At 37.4% G+C, this 15,772-nt stretch overlaps 1 protein-coding gene across 3 annotated transcripts in view; it reads right to left on the reverse strand.

The window, feature by feature from the left end:
• The window catches only part of CPA3 (carboxypeptidase A3), a 52,066-nt gene that overhangs the window by 18,664 nt on the left and 17,630 nt on the right, over window positions 1-15,772 (reverse strand). The window contains exons 9-11 of one of the 3 annotated variants that reach the window (XM_005902435.2): window positions 15,084-15,286; window positions 13,074-13,158; window positions 859-1,534 (exon numbers count right to left, since the gene is read on the reverse strand). In XM_005902435.2, the coding sequence (XP_005902497.1) occupies window positions 1,347-1,534; window positions 13,074-13,158; window positions 15,084-15,286 (476 nt within the window). In that variant the 3' untranslated portion in view covers window positions 859-1,346. Of the gene's footprint in view, window positions 1-858; window positions 1,535-13,073; window positions 13,159-15,083; window positions 15,287-15,772 lie in introns of those variants that run through there. The other 2 variants (XM_070383723.1, XM_070383796.1) reach the window with 2 other exon arrangements.

Here is a 15,772-nt window from a genome sequence, read left to right on the forward strand (position 1 = left end):
CGGACACAACTGAAGCGACTTAGCAGCAGCAGCAGCATATAGGTTTTAGACAGTTTTCCATGGGAAACTTTTACCTACCTTCTAACTATCAGATATACCATCACCTTATAGATTTAATGACACTCTTTCTTTTGTGGGGCCTTAAAGGAGCCATAAGGAATGTCCCAGTTTATTTGTTAACCTGGTTTCTCGGAATCTTTTAAGATCCTCTAAATTTTTATACAGATTGTTTTGAGAAGTTTATAGAAAGTCAAGGAACTCTCTACTTACATCTCCCTTAAATTCTCGTTGACCATCTATTTCTGAATTTCCAGTATGTGGATACCAGTGTTATCACATGATGAGATATAGAAGAATAAAGTTAGAGAAAAGGTATTTTGTAGCACTATCTTAAGCAATATGGTTATAGACGTATAAAGGTAATAAATTATTCCGATTGACCTTAGTCCACATGACTTTCTCTTTCCAATTTGTAGTATATTTCCAGGCTTCTTTTCTGTCCATTGTTAGACAGGGATTACAGCTGATCAGACGTTCTGACTGTGTCTGTAACTGCCAAGAGGTGTTTTGGTAGGTAATTCCTCTGATTATGACACTTTAAACTGTTTTGAATTTAATGTACATTATGTTGATGAGCAGGCAGGCCTGGCATGCTGCGATTCATGGGGTTGCAAAGAGTCGGACACGACTGAGCGACTGATCTGATCTGGTCTGATGTTGATGAGAACTGGATTGGTTGTTTAAGGCATTGAGATTCATTTCTAAATAAACTACTTTATTTCCTTCTAGAACATCCTTTTGCTATTGTGCAGATATAAACATGGTCTACTTGTATTAAATATATGTAGGCAAAATGTTTTTTAAAAATTGAAGATATACTTCTGTGTTTACAGAATGCATAGAAAGAATTAATGCATGATTATTAGTACTAATAGAGGAATGTAGAGAACATAATTTATAAAAAACAGAAGGTAAGTTTTAGAATATGTTTTATTTTTATTATATTGGCACATGAAATGATGAAGCCACATGGTGAAAGTGGTTCTGAAGAACGTGAAGGTTCTCATTTTCGTCTCATGACCCAGAGTCTACTACCTTTCAAAATACTCAAAATAATACTTTATGCTGTGTTACAACTTCACTTGGTTAAACTTTCACCTAAAGCTATTTGTTAGGATGTTATGGAGAGTAAATAAAAGCAAAAAGAAATAACATAGGACTTAAGTGAGCAAGAAAGGATCTGTTCAGGTGGTATGGAAACCAATCTAGGTACAAGCAAAGACGTGACTTTCTAGTGAAAGGCATGGGAAGAATTAACTGGCTTATTCCAAACAGAGGGCAATTCTTTATGAAGTATGCTTGAGGATATACTTGACAATAAATTTGACAGCTAGCATGGTCTCTTTACATGTTGGCTTTATCTGAGATTCTGGAAGGAGAAAACCAAATCTTCCTTTATCTCGGAGCTCAAAGGCAAATGTGTGTTTGATGCCCAGGTTGTAAGCCCAGTCTAAAGAAGAACCTGATGTTGGGTCTGTAAAACATAAGCAGTAAATATTTAATTAGAAACAAATGTTAACATTTTTTTGAAAAAGAAATTCACCGGTGTAAAATTAGCAATGAAAAATAATTATATGTACAATTAATTGCAGTAATGAATGAGAGCAGTAGTCTGCAGTGTAGTGCATGCCTGTGTGTTCAGTCGTGTCCAACTCTTTGCGACCCTGTGTACTATAGCCTGCCAGGTTGCTCTGTGCAGGAGGTTGCAGTGCTGAGTAAAAAATAATCACAGCTTTAGAATCCACCACATGCTTTAAATATGTGCTGTATATTCAGGATTACATTTTGCTTGGATCATTTTGAGTCTAAATTGAGTTCGTCTTCTGGGTGCATGTTGTCATAGATGGAGGTGGTCTGAGCAAATGCAAGCAGTTGAGGAGACTAACTCAGGAGTGGATGGGTCACTGAAAACCCACCAGGGAGGACAATACATACAAGATTCGAGAAATTAGATTCCTTCTAATAGTTCAGGTCTGTTTCCATTTATGTTGCTAGGATAAAATATTTCATAGTTAGGAGAAAGTTTAAATCAGTTATTTTAAGGATGTGTTTAATCCCCCTAATCCAACATTTCCATGTCAGTTTTTGTGAAATTTTACTAAGAATATTATTTGTTAAAAAGACCAAAAATATAAACATTTAGAGGTTATATATAAGCTTTATATAAGTGTATGCTAAGCTGCTAAGTCACTTCAGTCGTGTCCGACTCTGTGCAATCCCATAGACGGCAGCCCACCAGGCTCCACCGTCCCTGGGATTCTCCAGGCAAGAACACTGGAGTGGGTTGCCATTTCCTTCTCCAATGCATGAGAGAGAAAAGTGAAAGTGAAGTCGCTCAGTTGTGTCCAACTCTTCGTGACCCCATAGACTGCAGCCCACCAGGATCCTCTGTCCATGGGATTTGCCAGGCAAGAGTACTGGAGTGGGGTGCCATCGCCTTCTCTGATATAAGTGTATATAAATGCTATAAATACATTTTTGTACATTTTGACTTACATAATAGAAAAATATATATTTTTTGTATATAAAATTACTTATGTTTTAGAAAAAGTAATGAGTTTAACTGATACTAACATTTTAGATTTGAAAGATAAGAATTCAAAGTTGTGATGAAGTAGAGAAAGAATATTTTGTTAGAGAGATAGGGTTGGCTTTAAAGTTATTCAATATGTATTTACCAAACCTTTAATATGTGCAATGCACTTTACTGGGAACTGTAGAGGGTGGGTGGTACAGGGTACGGAGATGAAGAAGATACTATTGGTGTTTTTGGAACTTCGAGTTGGTGGGGAAAGAAGTCAAATATGCAAATCAGTAGGAAAATCCCATAAACAGAGGAGCCTGGTGGGCTGAAGTCCATGGGGTTGCTAAGAGTTAGACACAACTGAACGACTTCACTTTCACTTTTCACTTTCATACATTGGAGAAGGAAATGGCAACCCACTCCAGTGTTCTTGCCTGGAGAATCCCAGGGATGGGGGAGCCTGGTGGGCTGCCATCTATGGGGTCACACAGAGCTGGACACGACTGAGGCAACTTAGCAGTATCAGCAGCAGCAGCAGCAGAGATGTGGCAGACTATTAAAGAATCATAGGAAAGGTATAGTATCTTGTGAAGATTCAGAGGAAGAAAGCTATTAGGCCTGGTGAAGGGGATGACATTTCATGCTCAATACCTGCTGAAATACCACTTTCATGATGGAGATTGTATTTGGAGAGAGCCTTGAAGAAAGTCTAGTATTTTTCCAGATGGGGATTGAAGAAAGGCATTCTAGCCAGTGAACCACAAGGATGGAAAGCATGGAAGGGTTTAGGGACCAGTGAGATCCAGCTGCACTAGAAAACGGAACAGCAAGAATTTGTGGGCAAAGTTCAGAAAGCTTGTTAAGTCAGTAAAAATGTTTTGTTTGGAAACCAATTATAGCCATTTCAGTGCTGTACTTCCAACGGCACTGGAAAGAGACCAGTTAGGAGGTATTGTGGAGTGAAAGCCTGAACTAGCATAGAGTCACCACACAGGGAACAGAATTGGTCGGGCTTGTAAGAAAAGCCGGAATGGAAGAGTCACAGAATTTGAAGAAAATGATAGATATTTCAATCTGGGTAGCTGGAAAAAATCCACATGCTATTAACAGGAACAGAAATTCAGAGAGAGCAGTGATGGGGAAAAGAAAGGGTAAAGCAAGGAAGACAAAAGGATATGTTTAGCATCAGTTAGGGGATAGGTTCCTCCTACTAGGGATCTGGGAACCGGTGGCAGAACACTGGGGAGCTGTGTGGCCTGTAACAGCCAGAGAAATACCATCGGGATGTCCAGCCTTGACAAAATGCAAGAACCCTGTCTAGCCCTGGGGTAGAAGGTAGGGGGAACTCCTGGGCGGGGCTTGTGCAGGATCTCTGAGGCCATAGTTGGCTTTGTGTGCTTTTCCCCCTCAGTTCTGTGCACAGCACCTGCCAAATACACAGTGTTTGACGCAGAAGGATATGTGAAGCCTTGTTTATGCATTGACATGTGAATTGGAAAGTTTGGGAGGTTGATGAAAGCCAGGGGTTGCTGCCACCTTTGTCTTACTTACTGTGTCTTAAAGGAAGGTGTCTGGGAAAATGGATTTGGAAATTAACTAGCAGAAGCATCCTAAGTGAAATTGGCTTACACACACTTGTTCAGGGTCATTATGTCTTCTTGGTGGATTGATCATTTTATCACTAATGTTCTTCTTTGTTTCTATCAAATTTCTTTGTTCTGAAATTTACTTTATCTGATGTATAGTATAGCACTCCTTTGGGTAATGTTTGCATGATACATCTTTTTTCAGCCTTTTGGTTTCAACCTATGTTATATATGATGTGGGTTTCTTGTAGCCAATGTATTGTCATATTTTTATGAACCCACCCTGCCAATTTCAGCCTTTTAATTAATATATGTAGGTAAATTATTCCTATCCGTTAAATCTACCATCTTACTATTTGATTTTTATTTGATCCCTCCATTTTTCATTCCTCTATTTCTTTTATTGCCTTATTCTTGGTTACATGAATATTTTTAGGGTTCCATTTTGATGTATTTATAATATTGTTTTTGAGTGTATCAGTTTGCATAATTTTCTTAGTGGTTGTTCTATGTATTACAATATATACACATAATTTATCACAATCTATTGGTATCAGTGTTTTAGAATGTCAGGTAATATATAGAAATCCTATTTGCCTTTAGATTCTTTCCCCCTTCCCACTTTTAAAATATAATTGTCTCAATTACTTCTCTACATGTATTAAACTTCACATCAGATGGAGTTATATTGATTCAACTATCATAAGGAGAAAGATAGTCTATTTATCCTTCATTCATTCCCTAATCTGTTGTTTTTCTTTCCTTTCCACAGTTTCAGGCCTTTTGTTATTATTTATTTCTTATTTGAAGAGCTTTCCCTACCCATCTTTAAAGCGTAGGTCTGCAGGTAACACATTCTCTTAGTTTTCCTTTGAGAATGTCTTTTTTTCCTCTTCATTTCTGAAGGATGTCTTTGCTGAATATAGAATTTATGATCGATAGTTCTTTTAGCACTTGAAAAATGTTATCCGTTCCTTTTGACCTTCTAGGTTTAAAATGAGAAATCTGCTGTCATTTGAATTATTTCTCCCCCTTAGATTATTTCTGTTTCACTGCTTTCAAGAGTTTTTACTTTGTCTTTAGTTTTCAGTACTTTCCTTATGGTGTGGCTTGATGTGAGTTTCTTTGAACTTATACTGTTTGTGGTTCAGTTGTTTCTTAAGTATGTTGGTATATGTGTTTAGGAAATTTGGGAAATTTCAGTCTTTATTTCTTCAAATAATTTTTTCCAACCTTTTCTTTTTCTTCTCCTGATAATTGATGACATGAATGCTTGATCATTTGTTATTATGCCACAGGTCCCTTAGGCTTTGTTTATTTTTTTTTCAACTTATTTTCTCTCTTCAGATTTGTTAAGTTCTATTGTTCTGTCTTCAAGTTAACTGATTCTTCTCTACATCATATTCATTCTGCTATTGATCCTCTCCAGTGAGTTGTTAAAATTTAAGTTGTTGTGTTTTTCAGTTCCGTAATTTCTATTTGCTTCTTTTTTATACCTTGCATTTCTTTGGTGAGATTTTCTAAGTTATCATTTGTTTCATGGCTATCTATAACTGCTCATTGGAGCATTTTTATGATAATGATTTTGAAATTCTTGTCAGATAATTCTAACACTGAAATCATCTCAGTGTTGACATCTGTTGATTGTCTTTTTTCATTCGAGCTGTGATTTTTTTTCATTTTTGTCAGGGTAAGTGATTTTTGACTGTATCTTAGACACTTTGGCTACTATGTCAAATCTTAATGGAAATCTATTTTAGCAGGCAGTCACCCTGTTTAGGTTTAGCATACAGGCTCTATTCTTCTTTGGTGACTTCTGGTTCCAGTGTTAACATAGTTTTCAGAGCCTTTGACTTGCTGTTTTCATCTCGTTGGTTCCTCTGATGCTGCTGGGCTCCCACTGATCCCCATAGGTAACTGCTGCATGAGTGAAAGGTGATCTCCTGGCTGGGCATCTGAAGCCTCTAGATGGCAAATGAAGGCTTCAGCCTGTGAGGGTGGAGAGCACTTCCCTCTCTAGAAAAGAATAAGGAAGAGGGGGTGCCTGAAGACAGAACCTGGTGAAATACCTGAATAATATCTATTTTGGGGAAAATAGCTGCTTTGGAGGCAGTCAGCAGAGACAGAGTAGAAAAGAAGAAGGAAGAGGCAAACCAGGTAAGTTTGGTGTCAAGGATGCCAAGGGAGTGTCAAGAATGGTATATCAACAAGGTCCAGTGTTGCAGGGAATTTTTGGGGCATGTTAGCTGAGATAAATACACTAGCTTTAGTGATCAAGAAGGCTGCCATTTTCAGCTAGAGTTGAGTTTAAGTTTATTAGGAAAAAAAGAACATAAAGGTAAGAGTTCTATAGCAATGGAGGTAGGGAAAATAGGGGTTGTGTCTTGCATGATGATTTAGAGTGTGCTACTACTGCTACTGCTAAGTCGCTTTAGTCGTGTCTGACTCTGTGCGACCCCACAGATGGTAGCCCACCAGGCTCCCCCATCTCTGGGATTCTCCAGGCAAGAACACTGGAGTGGGTTGCCATTTCCTTCTCCAATGTGTGCTAGACATTTCAATAAATGCGGCCAATTTCTAGCTGTACCAGCCTTCCATTTGCAGTTAAGTAAACTGCTGTGATTTCAAAGAGTTAAAGAATATGGATATTCCATTTTTACAAATTTACTTTATGTGACATCTCTCATTAAGATTAATGGTGGTGATTGAGAGTTTATATAATTTGTGATTTTTTATAATTGTGTGATGTTATTGAGTGTAATACATTTTCTTTTATGATACCACTTTTTGTATCTTTGAAACCTTAAATTTGCAAACAAAAACTATATTAAGACATAAAATAAATACAACATTGAAAGCTTTTTACTTGTTAAGAATATATTATTATACAACTTAGTAGAACATGTTGCTTAGCCTTTTATTTATCTCCATCTGTACCCACTAGAATATGTGGATATATTTATAAAATATAATAACAAACACTTGCTAAATACCAGGAACCCTTCTAAGTGCTTTATGTGTGGTAACTCATTTTGTTAACTCCTAGCAAAACCTTATGATTTGGCACCAATTGCTGTTTTATAGAAGAGGAAATTTTGGCACAGAGAAATTAAGCAGTTTACTCAAAGACAACATAGATGTAGAAAATAGATAGGTGATGAGGATATACTGTGTAACAGGGAATTATAGCTATTATCTTATAATAACCTGTAATAACCATTAATCTGCAAAAATACTGAATTAATATACTTTAAGCCTAATGCTAATAGTGTAAGTAAAAAAAATACTTCAGTTACAAAAAAGGACCCATAGCTAGTAAGTGGTTGAATGAGGAATCAGACCCAAGCTGCATGTCTTCAGGGTTTGTATGACTAACCATTGTACTGTCCTACCCACCATATGTCAATCTGTAGTCCTCTTAACAAAAAGTCTTAATCAAGTTCTGCAAGGTAATCTTTTGTTCTGCTCACAACATTGTCTTAAAATATTGACAATAAGAAGAAAATTTCCTACTCTTTTCAAGGCATGTTAAGCACAAGGAACTCACTGTAATACACTCAAAACAAGTCAAAATAAAATTGAACTGAACTAACAATCTGGTTTCATTCCAAAGAAATCCACATAAAGTGACACTGGTGGCTTAACTTGTATGTTTTTAAAAACATATCAATATGCTTTAAACTGATAACATGCACTTTTATGTCAACAAGAGTCAAAATTCTTTTTTCAGCAAGAGCTGAAGCTCTAGATGCATGGGCATGGACTGAAATTCTTTTTTCCCCACATCTATTGCCTCTTGTATTTCAGTTCAAATGTCTTAGTGGATAGATATTTGATGTTGAGCTATAAATTCAGGGGTCTTGATTTTCTTCTTTTCAAAGTGTAGAGTGGTAAAGACATCCTGGAATGTGAAGTCAAGTGGGCCTTAGAAAGCATCACTGATGGAATTCCAGCTGAGCTATTTCAAATCCTGGAAGATGATGCTGTGAAAGTGCTACACTCAATATGCCAGCAAATTTGGAAAACTCAGCAGTGGCCACAGGACTGGAAAAGGTCAGTTTTCATTCTAATCCCAAAGAAAGGCAATGCCAAAGAATGCTCAGACTAATGCACAATTGCACTCATCTCTCACACTAGTAAAGTAATGCTCAAAATTCTCCAAGCAAGGCTTCAGCAATATGTGAACCATGAACTTCCAGATGTTCAAGCTGGTTTTAGAAAAGGCAGAGGAACAAGAGATCAAATTGCCAACCTCTTCTGGATCATGGAAAAAGCAAGAGAGTTCCAGAAAAACATCTATTTCTGCTTTAATTGACTATGCCAAAGCCTTTGACTGTATGGATCACAATAAACTGTGGAAAATTCTTCAAGAGATGGCCATACCAGACCACCTGACCTGCCTCTTGAGAAACCTGTATGCAGGTCGGGAAGCAACAGGTAGAACTGGACATGGAACAACAGACTGGTTCCAAATAGGAAAAGGAATACATCAAGGCTGTATATTGTCACTGTACTTATTTAACTTATATGCAGAATACATCATGAGAAACGCTGGGCTGGAAGAAGCACAAGCTGGAATCAAGATTGCCGGGAGAAATCTCAATAACCTCAGATATGCAGATGACACCACCCTTATGGCAGAAAGTGAAGAGGAACTAAAAAGCTTCCTGATGAAAGTAAAAGAGGAAAGTGAAAAAGTTGGCTTAAAGCTCAACATTCAGATAGCTAAGATCATGGCATCCGGTCCTATCACTTCATGGCAAATAGATGGGGAAACAGTGGAAACAGTGGCTGAGTTTATTTTTCTGGGCTGTAAAATCACAGATGATGATTGCAGCCATGAAATTAAAAGACGCTTACTCCTTGGGAGGAAAGTTATGCCAACCTAGACAGCATATTAAAAAGCAGAGACATTACTTTGTCAAGTAAAGTTCTGTCTAGTCAAGGCTATGGTTTTTCCAGTGGTCATATGTGGATGTGAGAGTTGGACTATAAAGAAAGCTGAGCACCAAAGAATTGTTGCTTTTGAACTGTGGTGTTGGAGAAGACTCTTGAGAGTCTCTTGGACTGCAAGGAGATCCAACCAGTCCATCCTAAAGGAGATCAGTCTTGGGTGTTCATTGGTAGGAATGATGTTGAAGCTGAAACTCCAATACTTTGGCCACCTGATGCAAAGAGCTGACTCATTTGAAAAGACCCTGATGCTGGGAAAGATTGAGGGCAGGAGGAGAAGGGGACAACAGAGGATGAGATGGTTGGATGGCAATACGGACTCAATGGACATGGGTTTTTGTAGACTGCGGGGTTGGTGATGGACAGGGAGGCCTGGAGTGCTGCTGTTCATGGGGTCGCAAAGAGTCCGACATGACTGAACTGAACTGAAAGAGTATAGAGAACAGTACTCTAGAGTTGAGAAACAAGAGCAGAGCTAGTGATTTTGATGTGTAGGAAGGCAACAAGAATGGCACTTTGAAATTAACTTTTTAATCATGATGTGACCCATAGACAGATGATATTATTGATGCAAACTTCTTGGTTCCCATCAATTCAGTGAAGTATTCTTGCTAACCAGGCACTATATTCAGTTATTTCTAAGATGGTAAAGGATTGGCTATGCTGTCAGTATGCACATATAAGCATTTCATGATGTTTTAATATCAATTTTTGTGTGCTTCATGGTTTACAGTTTGTGATCTGGAATGCTTATTTTTTATCCTATTTTGCCCCTAAGGGATCAAATCTTTCTATATCTCAATTTCATAGTTTATGAATGAGGGGTTTAGCTTATATCAGTGGTTCTCCACCCTAGTTTCATCTTAGAATTGCTTCAACCACTTTAAGAAAATTCAGACTCCTGGACCTCATCATGGACTAATGAAATCTGAATCTCTGGGGACAGGACCTGATCATCTGCATGTTGTAAAAGCTCCTCAGATAATGTTAATTAGAAGTCAGGCTTGAGAACCACAAATTAGATCATCTAGGTATCCTCCTGGTTTTAGATTTTACAGTTTGAACTTATTTGCTTATTAGGTTACAATTGCAGATATATTTATGTTCTTCTGGAGGCCAGGGATCTTTCCACAGTTTGGGTTTTAAAAATGCTCTCTCAGTCTTCTTTTTCTGTCTCCATCAAATCAAAGAGAAAAATACTGGTAAATGCTAGTTGCTTCCCCTAAATCCTGGAACATGTTAAATGACAATTAGAATACTGGAATGACTAAACTTTAATCGTGGGGTGCATCTCTTCTCTATTCTTACCAAGGCAACTGCTTGGCTACCCCTGCTTCTCATGAATATTTGATTAACGTTTAATCAAATGCTTTATTAAAGGAGTGACTCCTTAGAGTTTTATACATCTATCAAGTTGCTGATGCCCATATATGGAAGAGGCAATTCTTTCTAAACCTGAATTGCTTAAAAAATCTTTATAATATATAATAAAAAGTTTAAAATACAACACAGTTGTATAGGATAATAATTCCTCTTTATCCTCCCATTTTTAAAGTGACATATGATAGCATGGAGCTGTGTTATCTTTAGGCATCTCCTCCTCCCAGTTAGAAGGTAACTCTTTGAATGCAGTTGTTGTGTCTTTCATCTATCTCTCAAAGGTCCAAGTGTTGGGCTATTAGGCAGGTGCTCTGTAAATTCTTGCTTATTATGATTGTGATGCAATGCAAATGCATAGCTCTAGTATGCTCATAATTTTCATAGATGCAAATACATATCACATACACATACCTGTATGTTTGCATATACATACATGTATATACATGTTTGTATGTATGTGTGTGTATATATATATGTATATTGAAAGTGTGAGAGTAATAATCCTTTGATGCCCTAGCTGCCATTTGCAAAGTTTGTTCCTGCTCACAACCCTTTGTTCTTTGCTGCCAAGAATATTTGTGTGTTTTCCCTCATTATGATGTAGAAATTACTCTTACATCATACCTGGATGGTTTATCTGGCCCTGCTATCTCCCAGTATCCACTAAGTAGGCTGACATTCTGTCCTTCAGTCCTTTGCTTATTTTTGTCCACTCATATAGCTGGGTATATCACCTGGTTTGAAATCTTGTTATCCACTTGTATGTGTAATGAATCCCTGGCCTGGTTATGTTGCAGCAAGATCTATTTGGATGCTGGCGATTGGCTGTGTCACTGTATTTTCTCTTCAGCCCTTTTAAGCTCACAGCTGGTTGATATGTAATTGCTGATGCATGTTCTCTAAGAATGGAACTTGTCTGGCTTTTAAAGTCATTTTTCCAATCCACCAAGGGAACCTCCAGTAAATGGGCTCTAGAAATGCTGTGATGACTGCAGCATTTTCAAATTCCACAGCAATTGTTGAGGATATAGACTTTTAGTTACAGTTTATTCTTTCAGCTTGGGCTAGGGAAGTGGTTTATAATGTATGGCCAAGTAGAGTTATTACATGGAACCCACAGAATGCACATGTTTATTTTTTCAATCCGCACATTCCAAATGTATATTGGAAATAATCATTTGTATTTAGTGCTGGTGAGTTGATCCATGAAATGTTTAAAAGTTAAGCAATAGTCTTTGTGCTAAAAATGTTGGCTATCATGGCTCTAGAGAGTAATATAGGTCACTCTATATCAAGTCTAGTTTTGCTGTGGTTTCAATCCATGTTCACTTCTTTTGGACAAGTTATGACACCATTTCATTGAGTAAGTTTATGAGAATCAATTCTACTTTTGTTCCATGCCCTGTACTAGAGATTATATGATCTGAGAGGACCTCTGAAGTATAATCCTTGCTTTTGAGGAATTAAATTTTGTTAGGAAGTTAAGACTGTATAAGAAGTTTCATTGAAATTTCTTGTAAAGTTTGGGCATAAGGACTGAAGCTTGGGAATAGTTTGGAGAAAAGGTGGTTTTTATTAAAGAATTTCCAAACTAAGTTCGGTGGGATCGGAGAAGAAATGGTCTCACTTCCCAAGGTCTGAATTAAGGGTCTTTGGTGAAAACCAAATGAATTTCTTTTTATTGCTTGGAAATGGAAAAGCCTAGTTATTTTAGCTGTAAAACCAAATGGGAAATGATTATATGCACAGTGGTTAAGATCATGGACTTTGTTTTTTTTTTTTAAACCTAGGCTTGTATCCCCATTAAGCTGGCTACAAGTACTACATACCTCATAGAATATTGTGAGGAGTAACTGAGATTGTGAAAATCAAGGGCTAAGCACAGTGCCTGACTTGTAAGAAATTTAAATCAATAATTAACAAAATGGAAAGACAATGAAAGTTTAAAAATAGTGAAGAATAAGAAGTGGTTCTGAGACATTGAAAAAAAAAAAAAAAGCAGCAGAACTAGGACCTTGGGACCTCCTTTCTTAATTCACCATGTAGATTTCAGTTGAACACAGTAGGAAACTGCTGAGAGCCACAGGAGACTGTTTTTACATGATCAAAGTGGCCGAAACTGTTGGCTTACCTATTTACTCACCAGGAGCTAGGGGAAAGACTGTGCTTGCATAGGGACAAGGCCAAGGAAGAAAGAGTCCAGTCAAAGCTAAATGATTAAAAAAAAAAAATAAAGTGGACTCTGCCACAGCTTTGGTGGTGGTGGTGGTGGTGGTGGTAGAGAATAGGAAGATGGAAGAATTAAACTGTAAATTTGTCTTGATGTAATTATTCCTGTTGACCTTGTCACCTTATAAAGGTTCAGTATAATTTGGTTCTAGAAAAATCTTATCCTCCCAAAAGGTAGAATCTATCTTCTGAGTTCACATATAATTCAGAATCTCCTATTAAAACTGAAGTTTAAATTAGCAATTCCATATGTTCTAATTCTATATTATGAATTCTTTAGCTTTCCTTAATATCTGTAAAAGAGAATTAGGGGAAATGACACAGTAATAGGAAAAACTTACAAATTGTTGATGCTATTGGGCCATAGGTGTAGTGGGTTTCATATGGAGTTGAGAGAACATCAGTGGCGATCTTTGCAACTTTGGCCTGGAGAGAAAGGGAAGTTAGAGTGGAGTAACTGGATACTAAGTAAAAGCAGTTAATTTACTGCGGATTACAAAAGGTCAGTTTTATAGAACAGTCTTATGGACTCTGTGGGAGAGGGTGGGAAGATTTGGGAGAATGTCATTGAAACATGTGAAATGTCATGTATGAAACGAGATGCCAGTCCAGGTTCAGTGCACGATGCTGGATGCTTGGGGCTGGTGCGCTGGGAAGGCCCAGGGGGATGGTATGGGGAGGTTGGGAGGAGGAGGGTTCAGGATGGGGAATTTTTTTTTAAAATAAAATTAAAAAAAAAAAAAAAAAAAAAAGTCAGTTTTACTGACTATTTGCCATTTGAAGATCAAAATAAAACAAATGATTAAGAAATTTGTTTAAAGTAAGGTACAAATATTGTTAATGTGAGTGAGTTAAAGTTGCTCAATTGTGTCCAACTATTTGTGACCCCATGAACTGTAGCCCACCAGGCTCCTCTGTCCATGGAGTTCTTCAGGCAAGAATATGGGAGTGGGTTGCCATTTCCTTCTCCAGTTGTTAATGTGAGGCCTTCTAAATGTGAAATTAGTTATATACAGTAAAGTCATTTCTCATTTTGTGTTTCTGTCTTTCTTTTATACTCACTTCTCTTTCCTCTCTCCCTTCCTCTTTCCTTTCTGCCTTCTGGCCTTCCTTCTAAAAAAATATATTCTTTCTTTTTCCTCTGAGGTGTTTTTGGCATCAGATATTTGTCTTTCCCAAAGTCAGATCACATATGGACCACATATTACCTGTAGATTTATTGTATATACACAGAAAGTTTTAATTACTGGTTCAAATCTCTGCTCCTACTCAAAATGAAATGTTGAAAACAGTTGACTGAAGTCAGAAGGACAACTGTAACCTCTAAAAAAAATTTTTTTTTTTGAGGCAGGATAGAATTACAGCTTTTACTGGATATTATATTTGCTAGCCCCATGGGATCTGGGACATTGAATGTTTTCTGCTTTATTTCTTCTGTAGCAGTTAGACATATTTAATATCACTCATATGCAGAAGTTTTTTTTTTTTTTTTTTTTTTTTTAACATGGTCAAACTAGTTTTCATAGAAAGGAAAAGAATGCTTCAGTTCAGTTCAGTTCAGTCGCTCAGTCATGTCTGACTCTTTGCGATCCCATGGACTGCAGCATGCCAGGCCTCCCTGTCCATCACTAACTCTTGGAGTCCACCCAAACTCATGTCCATTGAGTCGGTGATGCCATCCAACCATCTCATCCTCTGTCATCCCCTTCTCCTCCTGCCTTTAATCTTTTCCATCATCAGGGTCTTTTCAAATGAGTCAGCTCTTCGTATCAGGTGACCAAAGTATTGGAGTTTCAGCTTCAACATTAGTCCTTCCAATGAATACTCAGGACTGATCTCCTTTAGGATGGACTGGTTGGATCTCCTTGCAGTCCAAGTGGATCAAAATTTTGGAGAGAGTATATTTTTTGGTTCAGAAGCTTAAAATTAATATAATTTCCAAGTTGATCAAGAAGATAAAAATACAATGACTCTCCTTAAATCTGATGTCTTGGGATAGGAATAGCAAGATGTATTTGCTGTTGTCTTAGGCTCTTGCTCTTTATGTTTTATGTTATGACATTTAACTACATAGTCATCTGGATAGTAATGGAATTCTACTTTGGTAGGTTAGACCTTTCTTCATAGTGGCTTTATCTTAAAATCACATCAAAAGGTTTTATTATCTATATATGTTTATCATATGAAAAACTAACGTAAGACTGATTTTAACTCTAAGGTAGACTTCACTAGTTTTCTTCTTTGGTATTAAAATGTGAATTTTTTTCAAAATAACCCAAGTTGTTAATGATGAACAGACTGGAAGGCAGTGGTGGTACCAATGCATAAACCTCAGGCTTTTTCCTACATACCAGGTTCTTGTGGTTCGGTGGCAGTTCTGATGTGTACCCATAGGGAAACAACAGCATCTGGGAGTAGGAATGGAAGGTAATGTAGGCCTTGATTGATTTTAGGTGGCTTCGAATGAAGTCACTGACTGCTTTGGTCTCTTTCTCGGACTCTGGTGCAGGACCCCGATAGATCTCCTGACATGGATCATTGGTGTTAGGGAAAGCTGCAGAGAACATGGAGGATTGAGATCAAAATCTGTCTCTTTCTTCCCCTACCCCCCAGTACAGCCTCTACCTCTTCTGATATAGATTCACATTTTTTTTTTTAACATTTTAGTCTTCCAGGTTTATGGGCTTCCCCAGTGTCCCTGGTGCTACAGACACTATACAGTACTTTGCACACATGACACAGAGTATGACAGACTTAGCCCACTTGTTATTCTTATTCTTAGCCTTGTTTATTTCTCTTCCTTTCTAAGGGTCATGGGAATAATGCATCAGAAGTAGCTATGGGCCTGGAGTCAGTTCCAGTTCAGCCTCAGATTTGACTTGTTGGAGGCTGGTGTACATTACCTTCTTTGAGTCTGAGTTTCTTTAATCTGTTTCATCAGGCAGCTTTCACTTAGGGATATATGTTTTTATCATATTCCCTAAGTGAAATATAATTAGATGAAGATGAAAATAGGTAGAATATAATTAGATGCTGAGGT

The sequence above is a fragment of the Bos mutus genome, chromosome 1 (genome assembly GCF_027580195.1).
Source record: "Bos mutus isolate GX-2022 chromosome 1, NWIPB_WYAK_1.1, whole genome shotgun sequence".
NCBI lineage: Eukaryota > Metazoa > Chordata > Mammalia > Artiodactyla > Bovidae > Bos > Bos mutus.